Source organism: Temnothorax longispinosus, chromosome 5 (genome assembly GCF_030848805.1).
Source record: "Temnothorax longispinosus isolate EJ_2023e chromosome 5, Tlon_JGU_v1, whole genome shotgun sequence".
NCBI classification, from domain to species: domain Eukaryota; kingdom Metazoa; phylum Arthropoda; class Insecta; order Hymenoptera; family Formicidae; genus Temnothorax; species Temnothorax longispinosus.
The window spans coordinates 22,229,732-22,252,518 of NC_092362.1; the positions used below are offsets into that span (position 1 = coordinate 22,229,732).

The 22,787-nt window shown below is 40.7% G+C and overlaps 1 protein-coding gene across 9 annotated transcripts in view; it reads left to right on the forward strand.

Annotated features, from left to right (window-relative positions):
• The window catches only part of By (focal adhesion protein tensin), a 172,147-nt gene that overhangs the window by 76,718 nt on the left and 72,642 nt on the right, over positions 1–22,787 (forward strand). Inside the window, exons 1-2 of one of the 9 annotated variants that reach the window (XM_071779728.1) lie at positions 15,698–15,843; positions 21,204–21,690. The exons of 6 other annotated variants lie outside the window; for them this stretch is intronic. In XM_071779728.1, the coding sequence (XP_071635829.1) occupies positions 21,643–21,690 (48 nt within the window). In that variant the 5' untranslated portion in view covers positions 15,698–15,843; positions 21,204–21,642. Of the gene's footprint in view, positions 1–15,697; positions 15,856–21,203; positions 21,698–22,787 lie in introns of those variants that run through there. 2 more of the 9 variants (XM_071779735.1, XM_071779729.1) reach the window with 2 other exon arrangements.

Here is a 22,787-nt window from a genome sequence, read left to right on the forward strand (position 1 = left end):
TCGCCACGCTCGACAACGAGGTGTCTCGCTTCGAGAACCGGACCATCGGAATTTTGAGATTCGCATTACGGTGAGATTGTCAAGAAGGAAGATAATTACGATCGCAGAATAAATTATAACGAAGGCGGCGCGACGTGGAGTGGGCGTATCGAGTGATTTCGGCACTTTTTCGGCGCTTTAAGGCTCCATTCTTGCAGCTCGAACTGGTTTCGTAATTTAAGTGACCGACAAGTGTTAACCTGTCCGCTTTGATAATGTTGTCTTTGTTAATTTGATCTTCTGGGTTGAATAAACGCGCAGTCGGCCAAGAGGTCAGTTCGACCATAATTAATGGTTTCTTGATGACGACTGACCGTTAAGTTTCTTGTTTCTCAGACGAACTTACATGATATCGAGATTAGCAAGTTATTAATTATATTTTTTATAATCAAAGATAGCTATATAATTTTTAGATTCTGAATGCTTTTTTATTCGTCATAAAGCCCATATTTGTATAAATGTTTAATTAACATTGTGAGAGAACTCTCATAATGAAACTTGTGAGAGAAGATACCTAATATAATGTTTCATTTATTACAAATTAACTTGTATTATCTTTTGAACATAAAAAGGCTATTCATTCTAATAACCATTATCTCTTGAAAGTTTTGGGACTATACAATTTGAGTTTCCGATTGTTCCCATCGTGTTTGGACAACGTCAATCCCGGCAAAGTCATTTCATCGCGAGAATTTACGAGCCCCGTCACAACGAATGTGTTTGCGATTGGGTTTTATTGGCACGAGTATTGTGGAGCTTCACTTCAACGAACCTGATATTCGTCATTAATCAGGCGTCACGATACGTCGGGACAAAGAACGGAAATGTCGTAAGTGTGTAAATACTTGCGCGATGCCAAAAAGGGAATCCTTTCAGCTGGACGAAGACGCGGGCACGCACATTGTGTTGCGCGTGTAAAACGCAACGACACATTCGTGCGTATTGTAGGTTTGTGGGTTATATACGCCGCCGCCGCGCCGCGCCGGCCGGTCCGAGCGCAATTATTCGGCGCGCACGACGAGCCATGCTAATGAATATTGATGTGCCTCGCTCGCCAGTACGCTCCGCTCGAGGTCAATGCATTAGCATTATTAACACTTCGGGGCATCGAATCGCGCGCGGTCCGGCACGACGAAAGAGAAAATACCCCCGTGATTCCGTGGCGTTTCTTTTTCTTCGCGTCACGTGGCCGACCCAGCTCGTTTCTTTTGTATTTTTTTTTTTTACATATTTCTCGGCTTGCTAAGTTTAATATTACTAACTTTGAATAATTCTTGTCGAACAATATTACCTCTTATAGTCGAGTAAAGAAAGTTAGAAAGACGACAAGTATAATTTCCAAAAGAAGCATTTGGTCTCCCATTTGGCAGACTTTTTTTTCCATTCTAATGAGATCTACGATTGTGCCAGTAACCATTGTCGCCGCTGAAAAACGGATACCCGGTTAGCGTGCTGAATCGCTCGGAAACGCTCGGTGTCGGCCATTCTCGCATTTTATCGATCACCTTTAAGCAGTACTTCGGAGCTTTTTGTTTCGAGCCCGCAGTTAACTTTTCTACAGAGACGTCTGTCGGTCGTTAAACGATTAAACGAGGAGAAACGTCCGGTGAGAGCTTTTCTCGATCGCTTCAGGAGCTTTGCCGATAACTTGAGTTCAAAATAACTTTCCAGCTTTTCTAAGGTTTTCCTCTTCAAGACGAGTTCTCTAAAGCCGTAATCACACTACGGAGGTTGCGGGCTCGGTTGCTGTTGGCGTTACGGTTAACAGTTGCAGATTGATCAAATAGGCTCACGTCTAAATTGTAACCTGCAACCCAGCCTGCTTCGTTCTGATTGGTTGGTTTCCAACACTCAATCGTAACCTCAACCCGTAACCGAACTCGCAACCCGTAGTGTGATTACGGCTTATTGTTAAAAGAGGTGCGCACTGTAGAATGATTTTTACCAAGAAATCACATTTGTATGAATTGCACATGCAATTTTGGTGTAATGATAAAATTCAGTTATCAGTTATCTGTTATTCAATTTCAATAATTTTCACGTTTTATATAATTTTGTTTATACTCATTTATTTCCGTATTCTCGCAATTGATTGATGTAGCCTAAAAATTATAATTCCAGAATCCCCGCAGGGATGACTGATCTACACAGTCATTTGGGCTTAGTAAACTCACGAAGCCAAACTCAATATACTGCGGAGATATATACATCTATACATCACACATACACGCACTCACATACACGCACTTTTAGGAGTGATAGTGTAATGAATAGTTGAAGAAAAGTAGATGCAAATTATAGCCTAATATAAGATGAAAAAGAATAAATTAACGTCTAGATGTATATATGTACAGGATAAAGAACTTTACTGAGAAACAGTATGTAAATTTGAAAAAGTTTCCGAATAGTATTTATGTATTTTATGTAATTTATAAACTCCATTTATAATGTAATACAGTAATAACATACTATAAATTTATAGATTGGTCTTTCTGTCGATACATCTTCCGCGTGTCAGCTTAACTTCTAAGAAAAATGAACTTAAAACATATTAGTAGCGATTTTTCTTTTCGTTTATTATAGATTACCTCGATTGTGTGCACGCGTTGTTGAAATTAAACGTGTAATTGATTTCTTTATTAAAGATTAACGATATATGTTATCGATATGATAACGATATAAACGATTCAAGTAAGATTAATAAATAACACTACTTTATGAAGACGAACAGTAGATTATTGTTGACAGCCAGCCAATAATTGCTTTGCTACAAATGTTGCAAAGAATATTCGCCGATAGAAAAATATATGCGAAGTGCCGTGTGAATAAGTCAAACAGTTGGGAGCTGGCCGTGGTGGTAATGGAACGCCTTGACTTGCCCCTGCAAAGTATTATTACTGACAAGGAAATTTGACAGCAGACTGACAGTGCCGCTCCCAAAATGCCCGTCGGACAGTCTAATCGTATTAAATTGTTTTGTAATCTGTCTGTTGGCTGCGTGCCTGTGTTCTGATGCTGCGAAAGGACCCTTAAATAATTTTTGTCCTGGAATATTGTAACATGTATTTTCTTTTTTATTTCTTCATTAATTCAACATTAAAACATAATTTTGAACAACTAACTGCAATTACGCTGTAATTACATAAAAGTCTCCTGAAATACTAAAAGAAGAAGAAGAAGAACGATAAAAACTTTTCTACCAAGTTACCGAGATCAAGTGGGACGAGGCACAGAAGTTTCGCTGTTTCGTTTGTTTGTGGAGATTTTATTTACGATAAATATGCGTGGTAACGTTACACCGACCTGTCTCACCTCGAGCTACACGCAGGCTGTTATTTAAAAGATCTTAACAAATGGTTAGTCAGGTCGGGCTCCTTATTATCCATGACTCCTTGGAGCGCCATAGGACGCTAATTGCAAACTTTCATTACGAGTCACGCTCTGCTCGACGAACGCAGCGCTGATCGCGATAGGCTTCCGCGAGATTCTACGACGTATATACGAGCGAGACTCCAGATGAGAGAAAGAGAGGAGAAAGGAGCGCCCAGAGCGTGATAGGTAGCGCCGTACGCTCATAAATATTAAGATACTATTCCGGCTAAGTCGATATAGAAGTATTTATTGTGAGTCTGTTGCAGTACACACGTAATGTAATTGTTGTATTAACCAGAAGTGGTAGTGACACTTGTTGGTGTTAAGAACGATCGTAAACAGAATCCGAGCGGCAATTTTAGATGAAATAGGGAATGATAATTCTCCCATCTCCCCTGCAACGTCACCTCTTAATATAAACTTAGTTTACAACTGTAATTATTGTTAAGTTTTGTTAGAGAAAGATACTTTAGTAGCATATAAACGCCGACTTTGAGAACGAAGCTTCGTTATTCGCATATCTGAATAACTTTCGTCATGCAATATGTCCTGTGTTTTATAATCACTAATATAACGACAGATATTCTCTCCTACTAACAAGAGCTTGCAATTTATATATTTTAATGGATTTTAATAAACTATCTCGACGATGCATTTTGCGGATTGCAAAAATAATGATGCAACATCTCCAAACAGCGTCGTTCATCTTAATCTCAACCCTATTTTCCAGCCCCCGGAAGGGAACACACTCGCTTCGTCATCGGTGATCCTACCGCCGCGTAGGTAATCACGATGATCGATCACTCGCGGCTCGACGGACGCACGCACGCACGCATGCACGCACGCATGCACGCATAGATTAGGGACCGCATTTCGCGCCTGCACGCTCGAGTTGTCGGTCGCCGCCGCGCCGCTGCCGCCGCGTGCGTGGGCGATCCGCCTCGGAGCAGCCGCCGATGTACGCGCGATGCACAGAGTGCACACGACGTGCGACGTGCACGTGTGTTCGTGACTCACGGTAGGCATTCTCGCGCGACAAACCGGTAACCAACGCGGCCGTTACACCGCGAACACCGCGGCCACTTTGTCCCTGACGTGTCTCTCTTTCTCTCGGCCCCGCCTCGCGCCGCTCTTAAACTCGCGTTTACAAGTGTCGGCGAGCGCGAGGATTCACGCCGCCTGTCACGCCGTACATCCGCGAGCGGAACGGATGGATTTAGGAGAGAAAGAGGGAACTTCCAAGGTCGATAGAGATTGCGCGCGCTTGTGTTCGTGACCGTTCGACTCTTTTCACCGCTCCGTGATAGATTGCGTAGACTTTGTCCAAGACCGAGGGTGAAACTCGACGTTTTGTACCCGGGAGGCGTGTATGAATTTAATTTGTGATACACTTTGCGACAAGCAAGGATTTATCTGTGAAATATAAGACGGAGATAAAGGCGACTGCGGAAAATTGAACGTTTTTGCGAAACGATGATTCCCGTGGGATGCGTGTCAGTTGCGTGTATTATACCTATTAAATTAAGTCAGGCTCGAGATGTCGTTTTTCTTGATGATTTGACATTGCGCCGTTAACATCTATCAGCTCCATATATGAAAAATTTATTGTGAGAAGTCAGCTGTAATATTAGGAACAATAATATAAAACTGTGATCACATCAGGTTAAAGTGAAATAAATTAATATTAGTAGTATTGAAGGTCGTAGTAACGGAACTGGGTCAGACATTAATTTTCGCAGACCCTTTTTTTTTTTAATCTTACACAGAACATATTTCGTAACATTCTTTTCTCATAGATATTGCTGTTTTTTTTTTACATTATAGTGGTTCCCACAATTTAATTGACACTAATTACGGGCATTTAAGAGATGTTATGAACCAAAGAGCATAAACATGCATCGCAGTCTCAACTTTCGCTCCTAAATCACTTATCGATGTCTATAAATTTTATAAAATACGACGTATAGGTATAGCAAAGAATCCACGGTTGGTTTGTGGAAATGTTTTGCCATTTATCAGTAATTTCTCTCTCAGTTAATTTGTTGATGTCGGGGTGGATATCACAAAGTTAACCCATGCACGCCTCCATAGAATTCCACGAACGCGTCGCCGTTTGCGACGGCTTTTTTTGTCGGCAATGCGTCTGCTAAATTAACGATATATTCCAAGTATTACTAAATACTTCCCTCGAACTGCAGGGGGGTTTAAATATGACCCTAAGACTCGATAAAACTTGTCTCTTTTTGCGGAAATATTGCCATATACATTTGACATCGATAAATTATAATTGCCGGATAAATCGAAGTGGAGGCGACACGAGATTCACGTTTGTTGTTATATCCTTTTGTTACATCCTTCACTTTCGGGTATGTTTTGGGCTTTATTGCAAATGCAAGAACAATAACGCTGGAAATTACGCTTGAAACCAAATTGTACCATAACGCATGCATAATTACTAACTATACTAACGAGTATATAACATTTCATAAAGGCTATTGAAATGAATGATTTTGCATAATCACAAGCTATTACGTGTAATTGCTGTACTCCTCGCTTTAACAACTATTCACAGCAACAACGGTGTATATGGTGCTCGAAAGAGGCCTAAATCATAAGCTTCTACTCAGGCTTAACGGTAAAAAATTTCTAAAAAGATTACTAAAGTAGATTTTAGTCACGTTTTAAAAATAAACACTGAAATTCGTACTCTATCAAAATTATAGTACGCGCATTTTTTAAATATATAATTAACGCTCGCTTGAATTCCAATTTAGTACAAGCATCAAATTATTTGTAATAGGTGGAGCGACAATTAACTCGTTCTAGCTTAACTAACAGTTCGTGACTGCTCTATCTTAGGTTGCTGTCTAACGAAACCACTAAGATTCCGTATACTTGAGTGGTACCGTAGCGATGTAAAATTGCGTACGGAGTTTCTACTACCCCGAGGGAATCATCCGATGATAGTATGCGACAGCCGTTTGTTCCGTCGCGTAGTCGACGTAGTACTTAACACCAGGCGGAAGAGAAAGTCGCGTCGTGGTGCGTGCGCGCGCGATTTTCTGCCTTTTTCTGCGCCGTTGGATCCTCTTTTCGTCTTTCAACTCCGCGACATCTTATCGCGCTTACGAATCAACGGTGGCGGCGGTGGCGCCCGGTGGGATGGAAGCGCCCGTACAAAGGGAAGAAGACGCGTGGGTGCGCTTAACTCTTATCCACCTTGCGTCGCCGAAGAAGTCGTCAACCGCCCTCTTTGAGATTTTACGACTGTCGGGCGTAAGCCGGTATTTAACGCTAGTAAATCAAGCGGCGGCGATTCGAACGCTATAGACTTTTATGACGGCTAATGATCGACGCCGTGCCGGCACGCATCCGATGGTGTCGGCTCGCGCGCGCATAATTACAAGCGAGATATTTGCATGTATTAGGTTGGGATGCGTACAATTAAGTCGTGCAGTGTACTCCGGTTAAGCGTGGCCTCGTCTGTAACAGTACGATGGGAATTACCTCTCTTGTCATTATCGTTTACTTACTGTTATTATGTTACCGGAGATTTCTCTCGCGTGCATGCACACACGCGAATCGTCATGTCCGCGAAAGGAAATGATGCCAGTTACATGCAGGGTGTTTTAGAAATTGCATACTTTGAGTCCATTATTATAAGGTTTATGACGAACTGGTAGCCCCTCCTTCAGTAAAGATTTTACGGGCGTAAAATTTTTCAAAACTGTTTAAATTTAGATATTAAATGTCTTTTCTATTTAAATCTCTTTATATAGAATAGTGAAATATATTAATATGATAGAGAGGATATAAGATAAATTGTTGCTATCAGACACATTTCTAAACTTTTATATTCCGCACAGAAAAGAAAGAAGTGTCAAATCAACACTTATATACTCGCATACAATCTGTAATCCTGAAATGAGATTATATTGCATTAAATGAAGAAAACTTGCTTGAACGAAGCCATTTATATAGTTAAACGAAGTTTTATATAGTTCAACCAAGAAAAAAAAAGTTGAAATGGAAAGTTGAAATTCTTATAAGATTATAGATTATTGCGTATATATATACAAGTATAAGTTTTGATTTAATACTTCTTTTTTTCTGTGTACATTGTTAAATTCGTGGTGTATCATATTTAATTTGAATCACTTTTAACTATTTCTGCAAGCCACTGCTCCTACTCAACACGTCGTTAATTTAACTAAAACAATGTTAATTTAACTAAATTAATGGAGTTGAAATAATACTGTTTTGAGTTAAAATAATAAATTTCGACAGACATGGCAGTTAAAAATAACACAATGTTATTTAACTCGAGGTTTTGGTTTAAATTACATCCTTTAAGTGTAGTAAATCCTTTTGCACATGCAATGGCATAAATAATATACCGCAGGGGCTCGGACAGGTGTAACAGGGCAGTGCATTTTCAAAAAAATAATTAATCGTCGCGCGTTTGGTCGTAATAATCTGCGGTTAAAGGCGAGAAATTTCATGCCGAGGTACAAGATTCTCTTTGGCTCGTTCGTCCCGCCAATTAAGAAGAGACACGATATCCGGCGCGCGAGATTCTGCAAAGGTAACGAACCTCGTTTGCTGCGCGACGCGTAGCGCGCGGCTTTCCGGCGACGCGATTCGTCCACTTTCGTTTTCACCTTTCTCGGCCAGTTATGTTAATTTCATCCCTCCCTCCTTCTTCTCTTTTTCCCTGACCCTGACTGTCAACGATAATATTTGATTATTAAATCGGCGTCGCGCATCCGCCGCGCTCCCGGCTCTCATAGCCAAAGATGAGAAACGGCGAGTGGAAGTATGTTCGGCAAGGTATATGCAAATATTTCAGACTTGTACCTTGTGTCGTGTTAAGTGATTTTTAAATAACACGCGACACTCGCCGCTCGCGGAACGCAGTCAGGACGTTATCGCGCAATATCTGATACGAGAAATTCTCCACATGATTCCGATGCGTACTTTAGAAAAAAATCTCGCACAATTACCGCAGCAAGTCTTATTAGTTAAGTCTTTTATTTAGTAAACAGATTTGCAGCGCGACTGTGATATGTTTTACACATTATTAGAATAATTTTTATCGATAGTTTTCATTCATTTTTCTCTTCTTATTATTTGTGTTAACGTGCATGTATATTAGAAGAGTTGAGAGATATTAGGATACATTAAGGAAACTTTAAAATTAAACTAACAATTTTTATAGTTAATAATACACTTTATTCGTTCAGTAAATTGATTGGATTAAATCATATTTTCTTCATTTTCATATTTTTACATGTACACAGCTTTCAAAGCAGTATGAGTAGCGAGGAATAATATAAAAATTCGATAATGTATTGAGAATATTTTTCAAAAAATAGCGTAATGCGACGGTACTTTTGATTGGTCCAGCGATCACGTCCTCGCCGTGATCTCGGCGACCTTGAAACTGTGGCTACCACAACATCGGCGAATAACCTCAACTGGCCTCATCCCTTCGTCCTTCCTCACCTCCTCTTGTTCGCCCAACAATCTCATCCTACGTCGGTCCAATCTTAAGCACCTCTCACACTGGAAAGTCCTAAAAATTTGAAATAATAAAAAGCAAAATATTTCTGTGACATAATAGTAACGTACGTAAAGAAATTATTCAAATTTGTTCATGTTAAACATAAATATTATAATGAGCTAACATATATAATAGTGTCAAAGCTGTATAGACATTCGATAAATCAGACCTTCGGTAAGAAGCATCTTGTGACTTGGCACTCAACAATTCGTTGGCCGTCAAGTGCAATTGAAAGCTTTCTTCTGGTCCTCTCGATACACTGCATATATATTCAAGACACTCCAACATGCTGGAACAAAGTGCTCTCGCATTGATGAGTGTTTTAGATCGGTGATGAAAAGCGAAATGCTTTGAAGTATGGCATACATCCTGTAATTTACATAGTAGTCGAATAGCGTTAAATACCAGATATTCTGTATTCTCATAGTCTATTCGCCAAGTTCTCCTATTTTTAGCTCATTACTAGCTGTTTATTAAATTGGTACATACATTCTAAATATTATCTCGCATCTTGGGATAAAAGTATCGCAAGCTTCGCGATCAAAACTGCACCTGCATTCTGATACGAGTATTATTCCATTATTCCGCAATCAGTTTAATTCCGTGTTCGCTTAATCGAAGATAGATTATACATGCTTGACGCAGGGCGCAAATAAACCGAGAGAGAAAAGTCAGAATATCTTATTATCTTATGCTAAAGCGGGTTGGCTGACAATCGATTATATGGTAAATCATTCAAACGTATTCTCAGACATCAGACTTTTTAGAAATTGAAACGACTCCCAATGAAGTCCCCATATGTATTTGTTGTGCAACTTGTGCGCGCGCGCGCGCGGTGTATATGGGTCAGTGAGACGATCAGCATCGGCGTAAACTCTTCTTATCGATCGACGGCTTATCGAGAGTAAACACGGAAAGACTTCGTAGTACTACGAAGATAAGGGACCGCCTACATTGTCGGGCGTCCATTCATTCCGCGTCAATGCTTGTTCTAATTAGCGGCCGGCTTTGACTTTGTCGATTAAAGAGAGACGGAGCTTATCATTTGCCTTCGGGTCGACCGGATGTTGTGGAATCGTTGTTTTACAATGGCTGTTTTACGGGCGTCCTGTGCAGGGACTCGTAAAGTTAGTCCCGAATCGAGTTACGATCTGTCCTGTACTGGAGTCATTGACTATTGTGGAAGGCATTGAGAGACTGTATAAGGTCTTACAAAATTCGATCGCTTTTCTTCTTGAATGCAATTCCGTGAGATTTCTGGAGCATATTTCATGTAACTTCAAGTAAGATAAGCAGAAAGACCCTTGTAACATTGTCGAGTTAGAGGGAAGTACATCCGCTTTCTATTTAATAAAACTCGTGTCCCCGGCTACGAAAAAGTTTTGAAAGAGCAAGGTATCGCGGAATTTTGAGAGGAAATTTCATGAAAACTTGTTGCTCTTTTCACTCCGCAGAACTTTTGATACACTTCGTATATTCTTCCGGGGATAGAGTTTTGTAGGACTTCTTCCCTTCATGCGCGTCTCGGGACGAGTTTGTTAAATTTTTAACACATCCATTTCCCGCGCATAATACGCATTACAGTATACCATTCCTTTTTTAAAGGAACTTTTTAGGAATTTACTACGCTTCTTAATATTTCACGCAAACGTTGTCATCAGTGACTATCTGAAGTATTTATGCTGAGGGGAAACCAGGCGTCATTTGTTCACGCGTATTTGTGTAACGCGTATGAGGGGACGCGAGAAAGCCTAATTCGCTCGCTGAAAAATATTCTGGTAGCGACGGCAGTAACTGGAAGCAATAATTTCTACGGCGACTTTGCGACATTCCGGTTTTTTCTTCTCCTCTCCTCGTACGCGCACGCTGGTACACTCTGGTCGAGTGGCCGGCCGGACGAGATCGTAGGGGAAGGAATGCAAACACACGACGGAACTGTGTGCGCATTGCTTATGTGCCCACGTGGGTGGTTGGCTAAAGTGGGTGGCTGCTTGACCGGCTAGGACGATCGGTGGGAGAGTGCTGTGCTTCAAGTGCCCACTACGCCTGGCTCCACAAGCTGTAACTTCTGGTTTACCTTTCCGTCGACCTTCGAGACATCGAGCTTGAAATCAAGCATCTTCAACGATCGGACAAGAACACCATGAATAGCATAAATTATTATGAAAAATAATTTAACAAGTAGCGGAATCTGAGATTAATAATAACAAATGTACATCCGACAAAATATTTTGTAGAAATCACAAATATTAGCAACGGTATTAAAGTTTGTTTTTGCTAGTCCGAAGAATTTAACAGCTATAGAAATATATATTTATTACTTATTCTAATTTAAAAACTACGCATTTCGTTTTTCGTTAGACCGTCGGTAGGAAATATAAAACAGCTTACGGTAACTCTGTATAATGCGACATGAACATGACGCGCGGATTATTTGCCGAACGATTGCGTGACACCGTCGTTGTATCACACTGCTGATACGCGAGCAGCTCGACGGAGCCATTAAAACTTGAGCCATAATAACACTCGGCTTCGCACGCACCTTTTGCACCACGTGGCGGTGATAACGTTCGTGAAAACGCTGCTGCTCGACTTTATGACGCGCGATACAGCGACTTAACAACCGGGACGATACGCCGGGGAAGATACCGCGATCTTGCGAGGAACTCGCAGAAACCAAACGGGTCGCGCTTGTCGACTTGAAGACCCACTTTTGCATAACAACATGCTGTTAGACGGTACGATTATTTGAAAAATATAGCAAAGATATATAATCTTTGATATTTTCACCCCATTTTGCCGTAAAATATCGAAGTATATAACATTGAAATATATAAAACTACACGGAGAGAATTTTTTGTTATATTTTATCCTTAAATTCACTACAAACTTGGGACAACTTGACAACCAAGGAATTTTTAAAATATACAAAAGACATTTTACAAACAACGTGATAAAAATACCAATCAGATTGGTAAATTTTGAAAAATTATTGAAATTTCCTAGACATATTTTAGTAAAATTAATCAAACATTTTTCATATTTGAATGTAATAGACATTAATATTTTTTATTATGGTAGATATTCATCAGAATAGCTCGCATAAAATTCTTGGTGGTACATGTTGTCCCACAACTACCATGATTTCAGGGTAAATTTTAAGAGAAAATTCTCTCCGTGTAAAAATTTAAAAAAAGTTTTTAAATTTTTCCGTCTCTTCCGTATTCTTTCGTAAATTAAATAGGGGATTCTCCTCGCTTCGTGTTATGTTAATCTATATTGTACTGTTTCCTGCGAAATATGCTTCAATCGAAATAGACAATGTCAGTGTGCTCGAACGAAATTGTCGATTAATTAAAGCGTCCATCTAGCGCATGAACTAAAAGCATTTCGGGATGACGCAACTCAAGCGCAATCAGCATTTTATACCGCGAGTCGATGCGACCTCGCCTCGCGACGATCTTAATTACTTTCGCAAATACACGCCGCTGAGCTGAGAGACAAATTGCATTCCTCGGCGGGGCCAATCGGCGTGCAATTATGCGACGTCTCATAACTCAGATCGTCTTCCTCTTCGCGGCTCCATTGTCCGCCGTCCTTGCACGACCGGCACCGACACGCTGTCGTCGATGGGGGACAAGTCCCCCTTGAATCTTCCCCGTTCGCACGCGAAGAAACGAGCGCACGTGCAAATCTCGCTTCGTGCAAACGACCTCGCGTTACCGGTGCGGCCCGGCCGCGTAGGACGCGCGGTGCTCCTTTTCCGCGTGGGGATATCCTACGAACTTTTTGTACTCTTGCACTTTTGTGCGCGGCACAGCACAGCGTGGGCGTCGTGCCCACGTTCTCCAATGTTCTCCTCGCCGTTCTCCGACGCTCTCCGGCGCTCTTCAGCTCGCTCTCCGCCGACAGATCGTTGAAATCTTGACGGAAATCTCGGTTGTTTTAAGCCCTCGCACTCGCCGAGTTTTCTCCTCGCTTCACTTTTGCATACCGGTGATATCTACGAGAGTGCTGCATGTAAAATGGGCTTGTTGAAGACAGTTCTGCCCGAGCCGTTTAATCTTTTACGTTTCATCTGACATATTCCATTAGCTATACGCACAATACGTGCTATCTTTATCAAATATATTTTTGCATCGCGGAGTCAAGTTTGTCAGCATTACTCACGTCGTGTACTTTGGCCCAAACTTCATTGTGATTAATTGCAAACGACAAAGTGCAATCCGCGACTTATTGTTTAATTCGATTTTTATGTCTTTTATACCTCGACTCATTGTCAGATAGATATCGTCGCTTCCGCTTGAAGAAACTAATTGAAGCAGATAAGGCGCGACGGCGGCGAGTCATGCTAATCGTTTCAACATTGCGTAAAATTCTATTTTTTCTTATCTGATAAAACATATTCAGTAATTTTCTGTCATTACCGTTTATGAGCGAAGCGCCAATGAGGTGCAACCGTCGCGAACAGGAAACTCCATTTGCCATAATAGACTCATTGTTCGGTCGCGCACGTGACGCTCATACGTAAAGTCGGTGGCGCGAGATTAGCCGCATCGATAAACGGATTAATTAAACATCGAATTAGGACGGACTGCGCGCTCCAGCTCTAATTAACTTGGATCGTTTAAGATTGCGATCGCGCGGGATCACCTGCGACGCCTAATACTTCTTCGACTGTTATCTTACATTTACGCCGATATCGCCGTTGTCACTTTAACGTGCGACGAATCACGCGTTTCGTTATATAAGCGCAGATGGCATATACATATTGCGTCGTTGCGACGATAAACATCAACGTCCGCGTCGTATATAGGTACCTCGCGGCTTCGCGAATTTCAACAATGTTCCGAAACGCGTCAATCATGTTTCCGGATATGTGCGGAAATCTCTGGCAGTTTGACTTTTTGATATTCGTGAATTTTGAAAATATCTCAAAATTATGTTAGTAAAATAAAAAATTGCAATCAAATACATTATATATTCAGCATATTTTGAATATTTTAAATTGTAGTACTCAAATAAGTTTTACGCTTAATGCACAACTTAATGTTAAATAATATTAGGAAGAATAGAGATTTTGCACCATAATAAATAAAAGCAGCATTGATCTGAATGCAAAAATAAATTGTATCTGATCGGATTATTTCTGGCCACAAATATCGTCGGTTTCAAGTTCACAGTATAACTTTATCGGGTTCATAAACTTGAAAAATATCTACTGAAATAGTAATACTCTTTAACGTTAAACGAAGAAGCGTTTTTACTGCCGTCGCGCTGTTGTAATTTTTCTCGGTACAACTGCGTCGAATGTTCTTATTGAATACGCAAACGTAAATGCGCGACCTTCGTCGCCATCGCTGCAGCAAACTTTCTTGATGCGTTTGCAACAGTCTATGATCTCACGACCTAGAATTAAATATTGTGTATGTGACACATGTGGACAATTACTATCGTAATTACAGTCTTAATATGTAGGGTAACATAGAGCCCTAAGCTTATGATAAAATAAATTGCTGCGATAAGCTTACCGGATCTTTTAAGTTAATTTTGTAATTGCTGTTCAAATTTTTTTTAATTTAAATTTATTTATTTATATTTTATGTATATTTACGCAACTTTTTATTATAAACAAAAGTATAATAATGGTAATGTAGTTATTTTTGCAACAAAAATTAGTCGAATTTCTTATAAAGTCATTATTTAATTGGCCATATGCCAGTTTGCTTGCGTGTTCACAGTCGACCGGTCAGAAGTAAAATTAATCGAATATGATCTATAGACATCAAGCCGGATGTGTTCAGTGAATCATGCGACAGTGAGCATTATTTATAGAACTAGCTAGTTGTTTTCGAGCAAAACTAAATCGTTTCTATAAAACGTAAGAAACATAAACGAGAGAGAAAGAAATTTTTCTTTTTTTTTATAAACAATTTCAAAACATTCAGCTTTACATTGCCGATATTTCGATCAAATATTATCTTCAGCGGTATTGAATTTATTTCGTTCGTCAAAACATACATGCATGTCCATCTGTCTCCGAGATAAATTTACATCAGCCGATTGCATCCGATCGATCACTTCTATCCGTTCGGATGGCTCGCGAATAACGGAGAATGTCCGAGATTGAAAAAAAGTTCAATGCTCCGCTTCTCGTATTCTCTGATATCACTATTGCGATACAGCTTTTTACTTCCAATCGAACAGGAAATAGGAATTTTTCCCATCTCAATTCTCCATATCCTTGCATATCATGAGCAAGCGGGGGTAGCGCCCCGCGCTGCAGCTCTGGCAGAGATCCCCTTTGCGGTTTCTGCCGTCGTCGGTTCCCACTCCCTCGGTGAGCGGCCTTACGACGTCGGTACGACACGGCGAGAAGACGAAGAGAGCACGCCGAGAGGTACTCACGGAGAACGGAACATGCGACGCACGTCTCTCGGTGACTCGTGAGCGTGGATCGTGAGCGTCGCGACTCGCCGTATGCGCACAACAGCGGCCAGTCGGCGTACGTGCACACGTGTGAGCGCACGTACGCCAAGCGTACGCGAGCGCGCGTGAGAAATACGGATAGGGATAGAGGAATATAGGCGGCGAAAAGATCCAGGGATTTGTTCGAGGTGTCGCGGGACCCGATGATCGCGGCAAAGTGGAGCGATCTTTTTTATTCGCACGAAATTCGCGTTAACATCGCGTGAAACTGCGCTCGATTTCTCGAAAGATTTCTCTGAATCAAGTTTTATTTCGGCACCATGGAGTTGACATCTTACTGATGTTGTGGAATTAGTGTTTGTGAATAAATTTGTGAAATTAAATTCAAAGTATATGTGTTTATTATGCAGCGCAGAGTTTGCATTGGTGCATACGCGAGAGTGAGTTGCGCTGTAAATAAAGAGTTTCTTTTAGAACCATGTGGCGTTTGCAGAATGAGGATTTTGGCGTATATTTAGGGATTAGTTATATCTTCTTTTACGGTTAATTTTAATTCGTTAAATCCAGCATAACCACGCGCATCTGTGTCTTGAGAAAATATTTATGTCATTTAATATCAATTTAAATAAAGAGAAAATAGACATTAGCTAAAAATATTCAACTTAAATAAAGAGAAAAAACAGATATCAGATAAAAATATCTCGATAATTATTGTCAACATTTTATCTATCTAATAAATTTTATATGTTTTTATATTAATAATGTAATAGAAAGTTTATAAATCAGAAACAGTCAATAAAGATTAAAACGCGCAACATCTAAAACAATTTTTTAATGTCGGATTTATTTTAAGTAATTTTAGTTTGATACACCTGCGTTCCTAAAATGAATAAAAGATTTCGAAAAAGAACAAAATTTAGACTGATGTAGAGGGATTGTAATAGAGAGTTTAGAGAGTTATTTCCATTTGATAATTGTTTATTTTATTTGTATTCTTGTACACTGACATTTGAGCAGAATAATATATATTATACCATATATCATTCTCGATATAAAGTTCATAAGCTCAAAAGCGCATATTAACGAGTTTCTTACAAATGTTATTATCGAGTTATGCTGGTTCAAATGTCTCCGATGAATCTCATATCAATTTCTTACATCCAACAAAAACGCCAGATATATGTGTCGTCCGATTGCACGTGTTATGACGCAAAGTGCAAAGGGCGATATAATTATGTAAATATTTGTATGGCTGTAACGTGATAAAGTTGTGGTCGAAACTGGCAGAATCGAAAAGAGAACATAATCCGATTATATCCGGCTGGTTATCGTCCGACAGATTTATGCATTCAGCCATACTTCGATGCTGATGCGTAACAGACGCGTGGGCGATGACGATCTTGAATTACTGTTGAGAGACGTTATTATCCTACGAGGAAGTTATTGGTCCATGAAACCTGCGTCCCGCTTTAGAGTTTAATTATAGACGAGAGTGAAACGCAACCTTGTTATTTAAAACGTTGATTTCTTTTCTACATTCATAATAGTTGATATATTATATATAGTCTCTAAATTAAAAAATTTGAGTAACAATAAGTATTATCATTATATGCAACAGATTTCCATTTGATAATAGCACTAACGATTTTATGTAAATAATTTATTACAACTAGGCAGGAAAGATTATATTAATTTCATTATGTAAATTACATATTGTAATTAATTTAATTTTATTATGTAATTTACATAGTGAAATTAAATTATTATCTTCTCTCTCTCTCTCTTTCTCTTTCTCTCTTTCTCTCTTTTTCTTTCTCTAATAATTCAATTACAATCATTACAATAAAATGTACTTAATTTTCTAAAGAGGATCTTATACCATGAGATCGGATACATTTGTCTGTTTTAAGTTTCTGGAAAATGGAAGACCATGCTATGATAGTATCTCATGTAAAGGGAAAGTATAGAGGCTTCTTTATTCCTGACTGCTTTACACGTGATCATTCTCACGTATTTCAGCGACACGTAGCATAAGTTAGTAGCAAGTAGCAATGCGTGAGAAAGATGATTGTTTGCTTATCTTATGTCATAAATGGCCCTGCCACTGCACAATGGAGTAATAATGATAATAATGATGCAGTTCCGATTACAAAATGTTTCCCATTGCATAATTACTATTGAAATTACATACTACAAGTTTGGGAACATATTTTATGCGGAATATGTCACCGTGCGCCGTGCTCATTCGACCTTTCTGGGCCACTAGAATCATCAATTGACCTTTTCGTTACTAATGTGTCAGTGAAATGTAATACTGCTGGGACAACAACGGCCCATACATTATTATACTTCCACCGGAATGTATAACCAAACATATCGCAAATTATATAAGCTTAACCGATTTTATAATTTTTATATAAATTGATATCATTGACTTGCGATAATTTGTTCAAAGTAAAAGAAATTATAGAGATTTCTAAAAATGCGATAAATCTGCATTCCAAATTTTCGGTTTATCATGGAGAATATATGCAATCAACTCTATTCTGTTAACCGGTTTTCTGATTAATACAAACACAATTTTGCGCCGAAATAATAATTTCACCGTACGTTTGTCGCGTTTCAGCGAGATATTGGCGATAATCTCGTAGCATTAAACCGCTGTAACACTTTGTCCCGTCGCGTCATGTCGCGTCGTGTCCCGCGATAGAATCGACACCCTCATTTAAACACGCGGCAACACGATATTTCGCTCTCCCGTGGACTGTCATGTCCCGGGCGTCGTCGTACCATCGCAATGGTGGAAATTCTACGGTTTATTGTTGGCCCCGATAAACGCCGCGCGTATATATACATATCTGGTCCGTAAAAGCACGCCGATAGCACGCCGTGAGAAACGGTACCCGAGGTGGTAGTATCCTTCGGCCGATGTGCTTCGCGAAACGTGCGCGGTCCGATCGCTTAAAGAGAAGACTTCGTAGCACGAGCACGAAGCGGAGCCAGACATGTAACCTGAATTTTCTTTCGTGAACAAACGGCGACAGCGGGTGTACGGCCGTGTGCGCATAGCTGGACCCGGAGTTGATATGGACGTTGAGGTTTTGCTCGTAGCTCGTAATCTCCCACCAGGGTTCATTTGCTCAGGAAATGGAAGATCTCCGCTTGCAATTTTCGGTCTAACAAAGAGTGATACCGTGGGTTTATCTCTGTTATAGCCGCTGTCATAAAGAGACTCACTTTATTTCTAATTCACAAAGTTTGTCTTTTTACTATTTTATTATTATTTGCGATATTCCTCAAATAAATGTTTTAGACATGAAAACGAACGCTTCTGTCTTTAACGCGCTTTATCTCGTCTTCAATTCTGAAATTAAAAAAAATACCGTGAGAGAATTTATTGTTCATTTAAATACAGTTCCAATGGCGTTAATAGAAGCTTCGATTTTTTATTAATATCCAATTTGTTTTTGAACGATGATAAATCTTTTTTAATCTCAACTTTGCACCAAACTGTTTTATTTCTATTTCCTTTCCCCAATGTTACGTATAGGAATAACATTTTTTACGCAGTTATTTGCAGTTCACTGCACACGATCGAGAATATCCGGGATTACAATACAGTCGGTCGGTGGAAAAAAGGGGAGCGTTCCTCTGTTAAATCGGAGCCGTACAAATGTCGAGGTTTCGCTGTCGGTATAATCTCGATCTTGCGCGCCAGGTCGTTTATCCTCCCCGAAGCGATGCTGCGAAGAGGAGACGTCCGGCTTCGCTCTCCCTCGCCTGATGGTCTACCACGTCCGTATACGTACTTACTTTAAAGCGCACTGTCGTCGATCGTTCGAAAGCCGACAACAGAAAGTCCTCGCTCTCTCTCCCTCGACATATTAAAGGTAACTCCGAACGCCCGGAACCTTTAACGCTCACTCCCTCTCGATTGTCTAACGAATCGAGGCCGCGCGGGTGACAGATAAATGCGGAGGTCGTGTCATCTCGTGAAAAATCTCCGCGTTGGCGATGCCAACGGCTCTCAAATATTAGCCATGCAGATAAGTCACTTGAATAGCTTCGCCGGAGGTGTTTACTACGTCGGAGTAAACATATAGTTATGGTTTAATAACCGTTCGCGCATGAGATGCGCCAGTCGGGACGAAAAGTTAGGAGAGATTATTTCGCCGCGATGCCTGTTAAAAGCTAGAAATGGCATCCTTCCGAATGCATTGGGCGGGCGGTGTCATTTACGCGCCACGAAAGATAGGCGGATGGTTGGTTTAATGCGCTCAACGCGAGCGATATAATATCCTTCCAGTCATTCGGTCTGATGTTACGACTGGAATTTCGCGTGCGGCGGATAAAGAAATTTAAACGCGAAATTGTGGAGCACAATTATACCGTTACGAACGCGAGCAGAATGCATCGCGAATTCTCACAGGAAGCGGTGACTTTTACTATTATTATTATTATCACTGGCGTAATTCATAACTCGCATTTGTCTACGCGATAGTGCGTGGAGTCGGGGAAACATTTATTAGCTCCCTCCAACGATCTGCTGGGGGACGACTGCTGGGAACCCGGCGTGGCGGTCGACTGAACATTTTCGCATTAACATTAACCCGCGAGATTAATGGCACGCGGAAATCCTCGCGGCACGCTGAAAAGAAACCGAGAGATCGTAATCGGCCAGGATCGGACACCGTGTGTCGTGAGAACATCGCCGTGGCTGTTCTCTATCGTTGTCACCGAGAAACCGTACACATTTTATGCATCCGATATATCGATATCCTTACAACGGCTCGAAATCCAGTACGTGCACGAAACACGATACACCGCGAACGGAAGTGCCGAACGGAGAGAAAGAGCAATGAGCCCTTGGTCATTCGGCGTGTGGACGTTAAAACGAGTTAGGTTTCGAGAATAAAGGGTTTGAACACGAAAATGGAAGCTTTCCCGCTAAGTGCTCCAACACGTAAAACCATTTGTAGTTTGAAGGTATTTTTTTGCTCAACCTTTGTACTTTTGTTCTCCTCAGTAGTTTGAATGTTATCGATTTAAAGGCAATAGTTTCAGCAAAAGAGAATATTTATATAAGTCGATGGACGTTGTGCATCAAGATTATGAAATGCATTATTTAAAAGTATATAACTTATTAATTTTTTTGAATTAAATTTAACACGATAAATAAAAGCTTATGTTTTAAGTGAAGTAACTTTAATAATAATCTAATTTGTCGATTAATATGATACTAATCTTTTTGTTGAATGAGAAATTTTCTATCTCTGAAAGAATCGTGGGTGGATATAAATAGTATTCAAGGTTTCTTTTATTTCGAATATCAAATATGTCAATGCGCTGCGAACGAACATGTGACGAATTGATGTCGTTTTCAAAGTTCTTGAAAGGATTCCGCGGTTTATCGACGAAGTCACGCGAATTCGAGGCGTGGATTTGTACGTCGAAGTCAGGACGCAAGAAAAATATTACTACGGCTTTGCGGAATGGGCCAATAAATTTTCATACTTAATATCGTCGGCACGAAAAGCGCTGCCAGCTTTCGAATACATTATCGACGATCAGTAATTATCGAGATATTACGTATGAATTATTTATATTTAAAGATATTTATATTTCACGTACATTTTCCACCGAACAAATTTTCTCTCAATTTATTGAATGCTGGTTAAATATAAATTCAAATTATCATAAATTGATAATAATAATGAATTAATAACAATAATATTAAAACATTAAAACATTGTGCATAATTCTGTGGTCGTAATATATCAATTATTAATTTTTGATAAAGAAATGTTGATGAAAACCCGAATGAAGAATCGGATGCGACGTGCCATGTGTCAGTGTAATTTCGTATGAGCTGCTCCGAACACACACGCTTTAGTCGAATGGAGACTGAGCAGCGGCGATGAATGATGGACCGGTTGGTGCAACGACGGCGTTCCCGACGATGAAGAGTGCAGAACCGGCCGCGCGTCGTCGTGGCCATTATCGCGCGACCTTCTCTCGCACTTTGCGCGCCATCGACTATTTATGTGTCTAAGAAAGAGCATCTTTCGAGATCAACCGCAGAAACAAGAGAGAGAACAGGGGTCTGGCTCGTGACATTTGAAGGAAACGGGCTCTCCTGGTCCTCCTCTCCATCAACATTTCTTCTCGTTCGGTCTCTTCCGCGCAGCGTCGAGATAAAGAGACGTCGGGGAAGCTCCGACGCGAGGAATGCTCGCGGGATGAAGGCCAAGATACCACGGAAAGAACTGGACGACCTCTTCGACGAGGTACGCGGTAAGATCGCTCGATAGGAGATGCGCGATGCGCCGCGCGGCATCGAAGGGACTTCAATTCGGCGCGCAATCGCTTCCTCCTCGACGCGCGCCCCGCGATTTTTGCGATCGCGCGATTAGCCCGCGCGGCATCGTCGCTCGAAGACAGACCGAGGCCGATTGGCATGCCAACACTTCGTCGGCACGTCAAGCGTATTTCATTTTAATGACGCGGGAATAACGAACGCGTCATGACGTGGCTTTTGAGAAAACGGAGGAGAGAGAGTACCAGCTATACTCTTCTGAATATAATACATGTTTTATACCTTACTTTTGTCTGGATTTTCTGACTTTCCTCTTTTTAATTCATATTACTGAAAATTATTTAAATTAAAACGAACAGTATTCTATTGAAAGTTTTCAAATTACCGATGAGATAATGCTAATTCAGGCGTCGACAAGTTTAGAAACGGCATCATTTTTTTCGGCGAATAATGCGAAATACGACAGCGAGGTCCGCCGTGATCCCACTTGTCAGCACGCTTCGAATTACAGCGAAATTCCAAGAACTTCCCGGTGCACCCGCAAAACCTCAACTAGAGAAGCGGCGTGTGTTGTCTCGGTTGTCGTATTCGGATAACGTTGCACGCCACGCTCGAAGTACTACACCGCCGCGAAATTCGCGCGCGCTCGCTTTCACGCTCTGACGGACACTTGATCCTGAAAAATTTCGCGAAGCGTTTAATTCGCGGGGGAACGACGTCGCACGCAAACGAGATGACGTCGCTGCGCCGCGCCGCGTGGTAACCCTTCCGCGGATAACAGAGGGAACAAAAAGCGGAACTGCACCGCGTTGCATTACCGCCGCGATGCAATCAATTTCCGCCGCGTGCTCGAGCCGACCGCGCGTGTTCGCGTGGGGATTACATGATAGATAACAGTCGATCTTCTCGAGCGATCGCGATAGGCAATTCAACAGAATATAGGGAGAAAGGGCGGTCCGCCGATAATGAAAGATCTTTTCCTAGCAGTGGATGATGCGTTAAAAATTGTTATTATAATTACTACTACAAGTAAGATCGACCTTAGACTAAATTTAGAAAAATAATCAT